This window comes from Sarcophilus harrisii, chromosome 2, assembly GCF_902635505.1.
Source record: "Sarcophilus harrisii chromosome 2, mSarHar1.11, whole genome shotgun sequence".
NCBI lineage: Eukaryota > Metazoa > Chordata > Mammalia > Dasyuromorphia > Dasyuridae > Sarcophilus > Sarcophilus harrisii.
The window spans coordinates 237,263,272-237,279,947 of NC_045427.1; the positions used below are offsets into that span (position 1 = coordinate 237,263,272).

The window sequence follows — 16,676 nt, forward strand, 5'->3', positions numbered from 1 at the left end:
TAAAGTCCATTGAGTTTAACTCCTTCGTTTTATGGAGGAAGAAACCGAAACAGAGAGAGATTAAGTGACTTGGCCAGGATCACAGAGGTAGTAAATTCTGGAGGCAGGATTTGAACTCAGACCTTTCTAACTCCAAGCCCAACACTCTTTATCTACTGTGTTGCCCAGCTGGATCATATAATGCATGGTAGAAGATACTGCAAATCAGAATCAGAGTGACATATGCAAGCTAGCTTTGAAGAGTATTTCAACTAAGAGAGGGAAGAGGGATGGTAACAAAATTATGCGACTCAGAGTCAATGTAATTTCTTGCCTGGCTTGTTTGTATGGTGGCTCTAGGGAAGAAATGGCAGACATAGAAAATGGTTATATTGATCTAGTAACATTTATCAGTGTTTTCACAGTTTGAATTTTCTTATGTTATAGTACTATCCAAATGACATAAGGAGCCTGTGTACTAAAAGCCAACTGGAAAGGATGGAAAGAAAAATAGCAGAGACATTAACTCAAGTAAGAAGATTTTTTTTAGATTATTTATTTTTAAAGTTTTCCTCTTATACTGCAGTTATTTCCCAGTATAATTCTTCCCAGTTAAACTCTTCTTTATAACAAATGGCTAAGTAAAACAAACTGACCTAACAGTATATACAACAATCTATACAATAGCACCCCTCTAGCTCTCTAACAAAGAACATATTGTGTTTCATCATTTGCTCTTTGGACTTGACTGGTGATTTTACTCAATCTAAATTTTGATGAGTTTTTAAAATTATCTTCTTTTACCATTCTGCTTGTTATTATTTTGTTTTGTTTTCCTTTTTTCTTTAATTTCTCTTTTGTGTGGCATCTTTTACATTCTTTAGCTTTTACCTACCCAATTATAATTTTTAAGAAATTAGTTTCTTTACTGAGCTTGCTGCTAAAGTGCAGCACTCAATATGACAGAAAACTTGAAAAAGCTAGGAGTGGTCACTGGATTGATAGAGATTGATTTATACCCCTAATCCTAAAGAAGGCAAATGCCAAGAAATGTTCTAACTCCTGAGCAGTTGCACTCATTTTATATGCCACCAAGGTTGAGCTTAAGATTCTGAAAACTACCTTCAGCAATATGTGAACTGAGAACTTCCAGAAGAGCAGATTGGGTTTTGAAGAGGTAGAGGAACTAAAGATCAAATTGCCAACATTTTCTGGTTATGGAGAAAGCAAGGGAGTTGCAGAAGACTATCCACTTCATTGATATACCAAATTCTTTATATGGATCATAACAAAATATTGCAAATCCTTAAAGAAAAGGGAGCATTTCCTGAGAATTCTGTCTGTGAATTAAAAAACAATAGTTAGAACTGAACATGGAGTAACTGATTGGTTTAAGATGGGAAAGAGTATAAATTGTCACCTTAATTATTTAATTTATATTCAGATTTCATCAAGTGAAATGTTAGGCTGGATGAATCAAAAGCCAGCATCAAGGGGCTGGGAGAATTATCAGTAGTCTCAGATATGACAAAACTGCTCTGCTGGCAGAAAATGAAAAATTTAAGAAGTTTCTTGACAAAGGTGAAAGATGAGAGTGTAAAAACTAGCTTGAAACTTAATATAAATAATAAACACACACATCACACACACACACACACACACACACACACACACACACCCCAAAACTAAGATCTTGGCAACTTATCCCATCACTTCCTGGCGAATGGAGGTGGGAAGGGAGGAGGAGAAATGGAAGTAGTGTTAAATTTTATTTTCTTGGGCTCAAAAATCACTGTAGGTAACTTCAGGAATGAAATTAAAAGATGCTTGTTCTTTGGGGGGGGGGAACTATGACAGATATGGACAGCAAACTAAAAAGCAGAAATATCATCTTGCTAACAAAGGTACATATATAGTCAAAGGTCTGGTTTTTCTAGTAGATGAATGCATGGTTATACAAAATGGATTGTAAGAAAAGCTGAATGCCATGGAATCAATGCTTTTGAATTGTGGTGCTGGCAAAGACTTTTGAGGGTTCCTTGAACAGCAAGGAGATCAAATCAGTAAATACCTAAAGAAATTAATTCATGATGTTCACTGAAAAGCCAAATACCAAAGCTGAAGCTGAAGTACTTTGGCCACAAAATAAGAAAATGGGATTCATTGGAAAAGAACCTGATAGTGGGAAAGATTGAAGGCAAAAGGAAAAGGGGATGGCAGAGGATGAGATGGATAAATAGTGTCATAAAAGAATGAACATGAATTTAGATAGACTCCAGGAGATGGTGGAGGATTGAAAGGCCAGACATGTTATGATCTGTGGGGTCATAAAGAGTTAGACATGACTGAATGACAATTTTACATTTGACCAATTCTGCTTTATAAGAATATATTTTCTTTAATATTTTTAATTACTTTTTTTGCTAAGTTTTTGAGTCTCTTTTCAAAATTTTCTTACATTGCTCTTATCTCTTTTCCCAATTTTTCCTCTAATGCACTTATTAAATTTTTAAAATAATTTTTGCCTTTTCAAAAATATTTCTTTATGTTTATTAGAAATTCTTGTTTGACTTGTGTCTAATTTGCATTTTTCTTTGAGGCATTTCTTTTAGATGTTTTCATATCATTGTTTTCTTCTAAATTTATAGTTTGAGCTTCCTTGTCACTGGATTCTTTTATTGTTTTTGTTTGATCATTTTCCAAGTCTGTTTCTTGACTTGGAACTTTATGTTAGAGTAGGCTTCTGCTCTCACCTGGAGGATGGTAGTGGATGGGGTAAGGGTAATTGTCCTAAGCTTCAGGTTTTTTAAGCCCTGCTGTTTTCAAAGATAACTCTGGAGGTCTTTATGTTTTCTGTGCTTTCAAGGTGGTACAACCCAGGGAGAGGTGTGGTCACTGCAGTCCTGGACTGCATTTTAGTCCTCAAACAGCAAGGGTGCCCACTCACTTGCTACCACAAATATTAGTATTTTTCTCTTTGCTGGGGAACCATCATGTAGAAAGTATGACCTTGCATGCTCTCTTCATCCTAAAACTGCAGCTTAGAACAGGTAATGTGCAATGAAGTTGCCAAGTAGCACCTGTACAGTACCTGCACAGAGATCCTATGCAATCTCTTTCAAATTATTTTTCTGATCCTTGTGCCATCTTTAGGGTAAGAGCTTCCCAAGTTACTCCTACTACTGCTGAAGCAACTCTTCTGCAAGGTTGAGGCTGGGTGTTTCTGGTACCCATGCTTTGAGCCAATCCCCTGGTATTACAGGCCTCTTTTTTTCTCACCTGCCTAAGTTGCTGAGGAAATGGCCTACTTTGACCTCTTGTTGGATAGTTTGCTATAGAATTTGATTTTCAGTGCTATTTTAAAACTGTTTGGAGGAGAATGTTGGAAATTTGATGGTAATGCTGCCTTTACTCCTCAATATTGGCTCTGCCTTCACATTATATTTAGAATTTGTTTTTAATTTCTTTAAGTTCCTAATTTGTCACGCACTTGGCTCATAGCTATAGTACATAGGTATTTATTAAATATGAACCATTTTTTAAAATAGCAAAACAGAATTATCTGGCTAAATCTGGGCCAACATGGGTGACTGCATTATGAATTCTGCATAAAGAAAAATGGAAAATTTCTGATTAGAGAGAAATATATTCTGGGGGAGGAGAAAGAGAAACTGCATGAAATAGATTTAAACTCTTAATTGTGTGTTTCCTCAAATAGTGGGAACTAAAGCTGCATTCCGAAAGAGACAGCATAATATATTGCAAAGTGTGCAATATTTAGCCTCAGTAAACTTGAGTTTCAATTCCATTTATCTTATTTACTACTTATGTGACCTTGGGTATATACTTAACCTTTTTAGACTTGATTTGCCTTATTTTACCAAATGGAAATTAGGCTGTGCCTTTTCTAATGTCCCTTTTAATTCTAATTTCTATAATCCTATGCAGCACCCCCTGGCTTCAACTAGACAAAGTGTGTAGAGATGTCAAGCTTCTTTCTATGTTTTTTCTGTGTTTGGAGAAAGAAAGTATTAGGTATGCTTACTACAAGGATTGAATCCTTTAATAGATATTTTAAAAGATCTAACAGGTATCTAAACCCCGTTATACATGCAGCTGCCTCCTGCATCTTAGGGATTTGGGATTCTATGGTATCTAGCAAATTTGTCCAGTTGCCAAATATGGTATCTTTTAAGCCAAATGTCAAGATCAGATGAGCATTTTTCCTATGTTTTTCAACATTCCTTTTATTTTAAACATTAAATTACATTTTTAATTAACAGAAATCTCTCACTTCTGCCTCCTCACCCCATTGAAAACAAAAAAAGAGCAAATTCCTTGTAATAAATATGCAGAATCAAGCAAAACATTTCCTTATTGCTTTTTTTAATTAATTATACACACACACACACACACACACACACATCTTTCTGCTCCCAGAATTCATCACCACTCTCACAGGTGATGAACTACATACTTTATCAACCTTCTAGAATCTTGGATGGTCATTGTGCTAATTAACATTCATAGAGGTTTCAATGATATTTTTAGTGTTATTGTATAAATTATTCTACTCGTTCTGTTCATTTCATTCTTCTGTTTATACAGTTTATACAAGTCTTCATACATTTTTATGTTATGTATAGTTCTTTTTGAAGTTCTTCTCACTTCCTTCTGCATCAGTGTTCATATAAGCCTTTCCATGTCTTTTAAAAATCACCTATTTCCTAATTTCTTCTACTATAATAGCATTCTATAACATTCAGATGCCATATATTATTTAGCCTTGCTAAATTGACATCTCCTTAGTTTTCAGTTTTTTGTCATTACACAAAGAGCTGCTATAAATATTGTTTTACATATAGAACCCTTTCCGCTTTCTACATTTAATAGAGCAGAAATGTCCTACAGGCAGTCTCAAGTAGTTCACTTGTTTTAGTGGCAATTGGTTAGTATCCAAAAGTTCCCTAATCCTAAATTTCATGACTTTATCCTAATTCCAAACAATCTGTATCTAGCATGTGCATTTATCCCTAAACCAATAGGAAAAATCTCTATTTTATAGGGATAGCCATGTGGACTAATAAATTATAATGTACTAACACAAGATAATAGGATATCTAAAAAGTATACACTAAAGTATGAAAATACATATGCATGTGTATATATATGCATATATACATGTATTTATATATATTATATACATGATTATTGAAACTAACAATTGTTGCAAGATAAAATTTAAGAGAAAGAACATATATGGCATCCTTCATTCCCATAAAAGATTCAGTAGTCACTTCTTGACCAGGCATGGATACTAGTATCCTAAAGTTTCCATCCATAATAGATCAAAATGGCAGTATAAGAAATAGCCATTGAGGTTAATTTTAGACATTACATTGTTTGTTATATAATCCTCTGGCTATAACAAACAATATGTGTAAAACCTTATAAACATAAGAACAAGTAACACAATGTCTTTCAACATTTCAACTCTACCTCTCCTCACCAGTGTGCCTTTAAAGGGTCTGGTTTCCAGAGTGCACACTAAAATAATCATTTAAGCTTGCCCAACACCAGGCTTTCTCCAGATATTGGAGAAGGAAAATGGAGAACCTATTGTTTCTCAAGTTTTTTGGAAGGACTTGGGCAAATTCTAAAATATTGACCATTATATGATCCCATTTCTCTTGTAGAAGGCATTTTTAAATTGTCCTCAGGACAATCTATTAGGCCATATCTGGTCATCATCTTTAAAAATTACCTTTATAAGTATACTACCTTGATCCCTACTTTCCAAAGATCACATGTGTTCTATTTTAATCTTCCTCCCATATACCTTTAGGGTTCTTCAATAACCTTCAGGGTATTGGAGGTGTCTAGATTCCCTACAAATGGATTCAGACACCACTGATAATATTCCCTCAATTGTTTTTTTCCTCTGCATCTCAGATCCCTTTAACCACTAATAATCAAATGAATTTTTATACAGAATTTATATACAGACATATTTACTTCAAATGATATAATCATTAATATACAAATTGACTTTGCCAATGTGTGAGATATAATCCTCCCACCCCCCAATAATCTCAGGCTCTAGAGAGGGAAAGAGGATTAGGTTCATAGTTTCCATGGAGTATAGTCCCAGTTCCAACTCCAAGACCACTCCCACCTCCTCTTGAGTTCAAATCTCAAAGATTCTGGTTTCCCAGTGGCTATTATCACTTCATTTTCAATCATAGCTTTCAAGATCACCATGGTTCAGACTTCTAGTCCTGAAGGTATTATTCCAATCCCCGAAAGTAAGGAGGATAAAAATCTATAAAAAGAAAGAAACATCCCCAATCCCTTTTCTCGGAGCTGAGATAAAAGAGATGGAGTTCTCACTTGTTCAGTTCAGAACACATAACACATAAGAAGGGCCTAAAAGAGCACAAAAAAGTAGAACACAGCAGCAAAAGAATAGTTGAAAAGGATTGAGTGTTTCAGTTTCCCCAGTTTTAAAGACACAGGAACACTACAAACCTTTCAGATTGGCTAAGATAACAGGAAAAGATAATGACGGATTTTGGAGGGGATATGAGAAAATTAGGACACTAATGCATTGTTGGTGGAACTGTGAATGGATCCAACCATTCTGGAGAGCAATTTGGAACTATGTTCAAAAAGTTATCAAACTTTGCCTACCCTTTGATCCAATAGTGTTTCTACCGGGCTTATATCCCAAAGAGATCTTAAAGAAGGGAAAGGGATCCACAAGTGCAAAAATGTTCATGGCAGCCCTTTTTGTAGAGGAAAGAAACTGGAAACTGAGTGGATGCCCATTAGTTGAAGGATGGCTGAATAAGTTATGGTATATGAATGTTATGGAATATTATTGTTTTGTAAGAAATGACCAGCAGGATGATTTTAGAGAAGTCTGGAGAGACTTACATGAACTGATGCTAAGTGAAATGAGCAGAACCAGGAGATCATTATACATGGCAATAGCAAGTAGTGATTAGTTTTGATGGATGTGGCTTTCTTCAGCAACGAGATGATACAGTCCAGTTCCAATGATCTTATGATGAAGAGAGCCATTTACACCTGGAGAAAGGACTGTGGGAAATGAGTATGGATTACAACATAGCATTTTCACCCTTTTTGTTGTCGTTTGCTTGCAATTTGTTTTTTCTCATTTTTTTCTTTTTGATTTGATTTTTCTTGTACAGCAAGATAATTGTATAAATTGGTATGCATATATTGAATTTAACACATATTTTTACCATGTTTAACATGCCATTTAGGGGAAGGGGTGGGGAGGCAGGGGAAATTGGAATACAAGGTTTTGCAAGGGTTCATGTTATAAAATTATACATGTGTATGCTTTAAAAATAAAAACCTTTAATAAAAAATAAAAACACTAGAGAGCATAGGAAAAAAAAAGACATAGGAAGACACTTAAAGGAGGCTACCCCCACCCAGGTGGTAGGAGATGAAGCAGGCTCCATGTTAGGCAAACTGGGTGTGCTCAAAGGGCCCCTCAAGAATGTCTCCATATTAGGAGAATTGAGTATGCACAGAAAAGCTTAGGTTGGACAAGAAAATTGCCTTTACTTGTATAGGTCATCACATCTACAACTCCCTTTGTTTCCATCTCCCAGACCTGAATCTCTATTAGCTTTTTGAGGGAGATTTCCTGTCATTGTACAATTGGAGAAGTCTTAGGCTTACTCTTCTTGGGTAGATACCTGAACCAGCACTAGTGATGATCATATTTTCTTGGAGGACCTTTGAATTATACACTCTACTAGTTGGGAAAAGTTTCATTAGATTGATATAACTGTGAGGGCATGAGTTGGCCAGCTGATCCATATCTTCTGCCTTTCAGTTGAAAATTATTCTGTAGCCTGAGCTTTACAGTTGAGCTCTCACAAATCAGTCTTTCTTATTCTGAATGTGATTTTTTCAAAGCTGCATGTCAACTCAAATCTTTTATTTATTTGAGGCTTGTTTATATGACTCAAAATTCAGAACATCTCATCTCTGAGGTCAGGGCAAAGATTTCCCAGATAGCTATCCAAATGACCTATTTATATTTTAGGTCAAGTAAGAAAATCCTGGCTTAAGGCTTCTCAACCCAGGACTCTGTACATACACTACCACAGGGCATTCCCTAGATATGTAAAATCTCTTTAATCTGCCCCTCATGAATAGGGTCATTGATTTCTCCCAGAATACTGATTCCCTACGGTTGGGAGGCTAGATTTAGCCATACTCTATAGATAAATGTAACCAGTTGGAGCAGTAGTTCTGAGCATTACCCCAGTCTTATGAGTTCTGATCTCCTTGGAATATCCCATTCTGTTACATTAAACTGTAGAAATGGAGAGAATTTCAAGAGATATCAACAAGACACCTGTTGACCTGATCTCCACAAACTGGAGATGAATCCCCAACAAGATTTAGGTGGGATCTATGATAACCTGATCATTATATGTAAACTTTGTACCCCTTCCTTGCCTATATCTCTATTCACCCATTTCGAACATGTAAAAAATTAGCTAACATTAAAAAATTGTCTGTTGACCTGATAGCCTGTTATACTGGGGCACATGCTCCCTGCTACTGGGGGTGAGGGAGGGAGGCAGAAAACCTCAGGCAATGATAAGGCCTACTTTAACATAATCATGCAGTCACTTCATTCAACCAAACAACATTTATTAGGCACTCTGTGTGCCAGGGGATAGGGATAGAAATACAAAGAATAGAATAAGCTTGCTATTGCTAATGAAAGAGAGTGTTTCCTATGGGAATACATTCTCAAATAATACCCAGGTTATAGGTGACATCTTGCAGTACCTGATTTGGGAAGGGAAGTGCTATGATCAGAAGTGATCCATTGTGGCATCTCATGAAATGATAATAGAAGTAACAATAATAATAATAATAATTTTTATCACTTTCAATTTTATAAAGTGTTTTATATATTTTGTTTTATGTTGAGTCTCACAAGAACCCTATGAAATAGATGCTATTATTATTATTGCCATTTTATAGCTGAGAAAGCAGAACTTGGTTAAGTGACTTTTCAAGGGACATAGAACTGCTAAATATCTGAGGTGAGATTTGTACTCGGGTCTTTTTTAGTTGAAGACCAACATTCTATTGTGCCATCTACCTGCCATAGGTAGATAAAGAAAATCAATTTCTGTTCAAAACCCTAAGACTACAGGGGTCCTCAAATTACGGCCTGCAGGCCAGATGCAGCAGCTGAGGACGTTTATCCCCCTCACCCAGGGCTATGAAGTTTATTTAAAGGCCCACAAAACAAAGTTTTTGTTTTTACTATAGTCCGGCCCTCCAACAGTCTGAGGGACAGTGAACTGGCCCCCTATTTAAAAAGTTTGAGGACCCCTATCTAAGTGTTGGAAGTTAGGTCAGGCAGAGTTGTCATAGTGTAAGAATCAAGTCATCGGAATACAAATATAATAAAAAGTACTTCTATAGTCAGTTTATTATGAATTGACAGCCTTACCAACAAACTGCAGATGAATCCCCAACAAGATTTAAGTGGGAGCTATGATACCCTGAGACTTCATCCTTTGCTTAGTGATGTCTCTTCCTTACCTTTAGGTCCATGGGTTGGGGCCAGTGACACATTCATCCAGGTAGCTGAACTTTCCCCTAAGCTTAAATACATAGCTTTTTTAAAAAACATAATGACCATTACAGAAATAATTCTTCAAACAAGGAAAAACAATAGTATCTAAAATCAAACTATAGCATCGGACACTGCTTCAAGATTTTTGAGATGTATGTTTCATCTCATCTAATCCCTTCAACAACCCTGTGAAGTAGGGAACATTATCCTAGCTTTTTAGTTGAGGAAAAGATTGATGGTAAGAGAAGGGAATAAGCATTATTTAGTGCCTATTATGTGTCTGCATGTGCTAAGTGATTTCTTTTTACAAATATCTCATTTGATCCTTATAATAATTTAGGAGGTAGGTACTATTATTATTTGTATTTCACAGCTGAGGAGAATGAGGCAAACAGAAGTTAAGTGTCTTGCTCAGGATCACCCCTAGTAAATTGTGGGTTTTGGATTTTTTCTCAGTTCTTCCTTACTCCAGACATAGTATTCTGTCAACTGTGCCATCAGCTACCTTATAGGAGACTGAGGCTGAGTCCCACTTCCAGGCTGTTGCTGAATAGCAAAGGCAGGGAACTCAAGCCCAGTTCTTCTGGCACAGGATTCATTGTTTCTATAATGAATTATGATTGTCTTAATTTTCATAATCCTAGGGCTGGGCATGGTCTTTTTTCACTTAATAGACCCCAGCAGGTGTTGGCAATATTGAGTTGTAAGTATGCTCTCAAAATTTTGTGGTACAACCATTTCTTCCTTTGTCTCTACTGGGACTATACATAGCAGCTGTCCTTAATATTTCAGTGCATTTCAAAGCCTTTGCTTATCCCTCTCTAGTCTTAGAGGGTGAATTGGTGCCTTTCAATAGCTCATGCTGTCAATATTATCAACCATTTTCCCTTTCCTCTTTTACTTTCTGATCTACTATATATCACTGCCTCATTAGTTTCTACAACTCCCATTTCCTTTGTTTTTCTTTTTATTTACACAATAAGCATCAAAGTTAGTGTTTTAAGACTCCAAGATTAAATTGTCAGTGATAAAGAAAGGCTTCTTCTAAATCCTCAAGGCTTAAACTACTATCATAAAGATTAGAATTACTTTGTATAAGCTCTAGCTGTCCTGTTTAAAACTTCTTTTTTTCACTCAAAAATCAGTTCCAAGAACTATTCACTTTACCATTTCAAGATTTATAGCTTAAATATTGCCAATTTAGTATTCAGAATTCTTTCCCAGTTTATATGGACAAAATCAGCATCAGGAGCCTGACAAAAAAGAGAAAGGTATATTAAACCTGCCCAGGACTATAATATCTGATCAGTGGAATCATCAAACCCATATTTGCCTGCATTATCTTTGTATTCTCTTCCCTTTCCCCCACTATTCAGAGAAATCCCTAGACAAGCATTTCCATTATACATACTACAAAATTCTTATAAACCTGGATGTTTTCTCCCTCCCTTCCTCCCTTCCTCCCCTCCTTCCTTCCTCCCCTCCTCCCTCCGTCCCTTCCTTCCTTCCTTCCTCCCTTCCTCCCTTCCTCCCTTCCTCCCTTCCTCCCTTCCTCCCTTCCTCCCTCCCTCCCTCCCTTCCTCCCTTCCTCCCTTCCTCTCTTCCTCCCTCCCTCCCTCCCTCCCTCCCTCTCTCCCCCCCTCTCTCTCCCCCCCCCCCCCCTCTCTCTCTCTCTCTCTCTCTCTCTCTCTCTCTCTCTCTCTCTCTCTTTTAATTTCTTTCTCTGTCTCTTTCTTTTTCTTCAAAAAGTATCTTGCTTTTCTTTCTTATACTTTATATATTATACTTTCCTTCATTGTAAGATAGGAGGACCTAAATGGGCTTTTCTAGCTGCTCTATACAATTAACTGGTTTTGTCCATCCATCACTTTCCTGATTTTCCTTAAGCAGCTTTTATAACACCCTTTCTCCTAGGCTTATCTTCAAAATATAGAAGTAAAAATTTTCCTGAAACCTGGAGATTTGACATCTATCAACAACAGTTTTGATGACTTCATTGTATTTTAATTAAAAGGATAAAAAAAAGTAGAGGCTTTAGTGAGAGTTTTATGGCTGACCTGTGTCTTCTTTCTTTCCTTTAGAAGCTGCATGATATTGACAACTTGGAATATGACACTACTTACCAACCTCACATTTACATGGATGAGGGAGAATTTGAAGCTACTAAATCCCTCAGTTCACTTGCTTTGACAGAAAGTGACTTGCCTGAAAATTTTCTGGATGATTTGGGATCAAAAGTAATTGCCCTTGAAAAAATATATTCCGAGTCAGTCTTTCTGAAATAATGCATATATTGGAAAATTGGTAGTCATACCTGAAGAGACCTTACTTTATTAAGGACAATTTTATTTCTTTATTCATTTTTTCTAAGACTTGTGTGAAAGTTAGTTAATGATGTGGAAAATGCTGTGGGATTATTGGAACAGGAATAATGGGCAAAAGAGAAGGAAAAAAATGTTGTATTTTTATATAGGATCATTAGAACTTATTTCTACAGGTATGAACGTTACTGATTTGTATATAACTGTTTATTCCATTTTGTTAGTTTTATAACTGTAAATATAATTAGACAGATCAATAGATTCCTATGAAGTTTTGAATAGGATTGGTTAAAATAAAGGAAATAAGATATTCTCCCTTATTTTTTATTCACTATTTTAAAAATTCCATTATGTCTTTTTAATATTTCTTTTTAAATTTTGAGTTCCGATTTTTCTCCCTCCTTTTCATCTCCTTCTCCACCTATTGGGGAGGGAAGGGATATATCAATCCATCTGTGAAATCATGCAAAACATATTTCCTTATTAGTCATTTAAAAAAAGGGAAGTGAGAAAATTATGCTTCAATTTGCACTAGAGTTTATCACTTTTCTTTATGGATGTGGGATAGCATCTATTCACCCCAAGTTCTTTCTGTTAGTGAAAGCAGCAAATTTTTCTCAGTTAAACATCATTACATCATTGTTGTCACTGTGCACAATGATCTCTCAGTTCAGATTGCTCATTTCACTTTATATAATTTTATTTAAATCTTTACTATGTTTTTTTTTCTGAAACCACCCTCCTTGTCATTTCACATAGCATAATCATATTCCACAACAATGATATGCCTCTCTATCACAATCATATGCTACAACTTGTTCAGCTATTTCCTAATTTATGAATATCCTTACTACTTCCAATTCCTTGCCACCACAAAATAAGTTGCTACAAATATCCTTGTAGGAGTAAGTCCCTTTCCTTTCCCTTTTTTTTTTTTTTTTTTTTTTTTGATCTCTTTGGGATGGAGATTCAGAAGTGATATTGCTGGATCAAAGGGTATGCATTGTATAGTCCTTGGGCCCTAGTTTCAAATTGTTCTCCAGAATGGTTAGACCACCAGTTCACTACTTTACTAACAGTTCATTAATGTACTAGTTTTTTGTTTGTCCCCTCTAACTTTTGTCATTTTTGATGGGTGTAAGGTAGTACTTCAAAGTTGTTTTGCTTTGCCTTTCTTTAATCAAAAGTGATTTTGGACATTTTTTTTTTCAGATAACTACAGATAGCTTTGATTTCTTTTTCTGAAAATTTTCTGTTTGTGTTCTATGACCATTTATTGAATGCAGAATGACTTTTATTTTTATAAATTTGACTCAGTTGTATACTCAGTATATATTTGAGAAATGAAGCCTTTATCAGAAAAACTTTCTATCATACTTCATTTTCTACGATACCATTTAGCAGAATGTAATTTCCCTGATTACCCCTATTTTTGCTTCGCTTTGTCTGAAATCATGAAATCTTTGCCTTTTTTTTTACTTCAGCTGAAGCATATTCTATTCTATTCCAGTCCTTTATTTTTACTCTGTGTTTTTGTTTTAAGTATGTCTCTCATTTTCAAATGAAGAAATTAAAATCATTTATGGTCATATGAAAAAATGCTCTAAACCATTATCAGTCAGAGAAATGCAAATTAAGACAACTCTGAGGTACCATTACATACCTTTCAGATTGGCTAAGATGACAGGAAAAGATAATGACAAATGTTGGAGGGGATGTGGAGGGAAAACTAAGACACTAATACATTGTTGGTGGAATTGTGAATTGATCCAACCATTCGGAAGAACAATATGGAACTATGCCCAAAGGGATATCAAACTGTGCATACCCTTTGATGCAGTAGTGTCTCTACTGGCCTGTATCCCAAAGAGATCATAAAAATGGGAAAAGGACCCACATGTGCAAAATGTTTGTGGCAGCCCTGTTTGTAGTGGCAAGAAATTGGAAATTGAGTGGCTGCCCCAAAATTGGAGAATGGCTGAATAAGTTATGGTATATGAATGTTATGAAATATTATTGTTCTATAAGAAATGATCATCAGTATAATTACAGAGAGACCTAGAGAGATGTACATTAAATGATGCTAAGTTACAGGAGAACATTGCAACAACGAGATTATATGATGATCAATTCTGATTCACGTGGCTCTTTTCAACAATGAGATGATTTAAGGCAGTCCCAATGGACTTGTGATGAAGGGAGCCATCTTCACCCAGAGAGAGGACTGTGGGTACTGAGTGTGGATTACAACATAGTATTTTTACTTTTTTTATTGTTGTTTGCATACATTTTGCTTTCGTTCTCATTTTTTTCCTTTTTGATCTGATTTTTCTTGTGCAGCATGATAATTGTGGAAATATGATTAGAAGAATTGCATATGTTTAACATATTTTGGATTACTTGCCATCTAGGGGAAGGGTGGGGGAAAGAGGGAGAATTTGGAATACAAGGTTTTTCAAGGGTGAATGTTGAAAATTATTTATGCATATGTTTTGAAAGTAAAAAGCTTTAATTTTTAAAAAGGAACAAAAAACCCACAATTAAGTGTGTCTCTCACAAACAACTTATTGTTGGATTTTGATTTTTAATCCATTCTGCTTTGTGCTTCCATTTTATGGGTGTGCTCATCCCATTCACATTCAGAGTTATGATTTTTATGTATTTCCTTCCATTCCATTTTCTTTTCTTCTTCTTCTCTCTTTATCCTTTCCCTCCTTAAAACTCTGTTCGGCTTCTAACCACTACCTCCCTTAATCTGTTCTTCCTTTTGTAATACTCTTCTACCCTGCCTTTTTCTTTTCCCATTCCCCTTCTTTTTCCCCATTGGGTAAATTATATTTCTCTGTACAACTAAGTGTGTGTGTGTGTGTGTGTGTGTGTGTGTGTGTGTGTTTCCCACTTTGAATCAATTCCATTGGGAGCAAGGTTCAAACCTTGCCTGCTACCTTCCCCTCTACCTCCTTTCCTCTTCCCCCCATTTCCTTTTCACTTGAAAAGGATTTTTCTTGTGCACCTCTTTTATATAAGAGAAGTTTACCTATTCTCTACCTTCCCCTTCCTCCTTCTCCCAAGCAATCCTCTCTTTCTCACCCCTTCAACTTTCTTGGAGATCATTCCAATATAATTGATTCATATCCGTCTTTGTAAATTTCTTTTAACTGCCTTAATAATGATAAAATTCTTGAGTTATATGTACCATCTTCTCATATAAGAATGGAAATAGTTTAACTTTGTTGAATCTCTTATTTTTATGATTCTCTAGTCTTGTATTTAAATGTCAGATTTTCTATTTGGCTCTAGTCTCTTCATTAGGAATGTTTGAAGACCCACTATTTCATTAAATGTCAGGGTTTTTTTTTTCCCCCTGAAGGATTACTGAGTTTTGCTGGGTAAGTTATTCTTGGTTGTAATCCTAGCTCCTTTGCCCTTTGGAATATCATATTCCAAGCCCTCTGATGCTTGGAAAGCAGCCAATTTGTGTGTGATCCTGATTGTGGTTCACAATATTTGAATTGTTTCTGGCTGCTTGAAGAATTTTCTCTTGGATCTGCAAATCCTGAAATTTAGATATAATATTACTTGGAGTTTTCATTTTGGAGCCTGTTTCAGGAAGTGATAATTCTTTCTATTTTTATTCTAGATTCTTTCTATTTTTATTTTGCCTCTGGATCTAAAATAAAATCTTTGATAATTTCTTGAAATATGAAGTGTAAGCTCCTCTTTTGATCATGAATTTCAGGTACTCCAATGATTTTTAAATTCTCTCTCATCAGTTTTCCCGATCAATTGTTTTTCTGATAAAATAGTTTTTATTTTCTGGTCAAAGGATATGAACAGACAATTCTCAGAGGAAGAGATTGAAATTATTTCTAGCCATATGAAAAGATGCTCCAAGCCATTATTAATCAGAGAAAGGCAAATTAAGACAACTCTGAGATACCACTACACACCTGTCAGATTGACTAGAATGACAGGGAAAGATAATGCGGAATGTTGGAGGGGATGTGGGAAAACTGGGACACTGATACATTGTTGGTGGAGAGCAATTTGGAACTGTGCTCAAAAAGTTATTACTACTGGGCTTATATCCCAAAGAGATTTTAAAGAAGGGAAAGGGACCTGTATGTGCCAAAATGTTTGTGGCAGCCCTGTTTGTAGTGGCCAGAAACTAGAAGCTGAGTGGATGCCCATCAATTGAAGAATGGCTGAATAAATTGTGGTATATGAAAATTATGGAATATTATTGTTCTGTAAGAAATGACCAGCAGGATGATTTCAGAAAGGCCTGGACAGACTTACATGAACTGATGCTGAGTGAAATGAGCAGGAGCAGGAGATCATTATATACTTCAACAACAATACTATATGATGATCAATTCTGATCATGGCCATGGCCATCTTCAACAATGAGATGAACCAAATCAGTTCCAAGGGAGCAGTAATGAACTGAACCAGATACGCCGAGCGAAATAACTCTGGGAGATGACTAAGAACCATTACATAGAATTCCCAATCCCTCTATTTTTGTCCGCCTGCATTTGTACACTATTTCAAAGTCCGATTCTTTTTGTACATCAAAATAACTGTTTGGACATGTATACTAATATTATATTTAATTTATACTTTAACATATTTAACATCTATTGGTCAACCTGCCATCTGGAGGAGGGGGTGGGGAGAAGAAGGAGAAAAATTGGAACAAAAGATTTGGCAATTATCAATGCTGTAAA

At 35.7% G+C, this 16,676-nt stretch overlaps 1 protein-coding gene across 2 annotated transcripts in view; it reads left to right on the plus strand.

Annotated features, from left to right (window-relative positions):
• CDH26 (cadherin 26) overlaps nucleotides 1-12,259 on the plus strand; it is a 58,820-nt gene extending 46,561 nt beyond the window's left edge. Inside the window, exons 15-16 of one of the 2 annotated variants that reach the window (XM_031951712.1) lie at nucleotides 427-510; nucleotides 11,707-12,259. In XM_031951712.1, coding sequence (XP_031807572.1) covers nucleotides 427-510; nucleotides 11,707-11,910 — 288 coding nt within the window. In that variant the 3' untranslated portion in view covers nucleotides 11,911-12,259. Of the gene's footprint in view, nucleotides 1-426; nucleotides 511-11,706 lie in introns of those variants that run through there. The other variant, XM_031951713.1, reaches the window with a different exon arrangement.
• The last annotated feature ends 4,417 nt before the right edge of the window (nucleotides 12,260-16,676 follow it).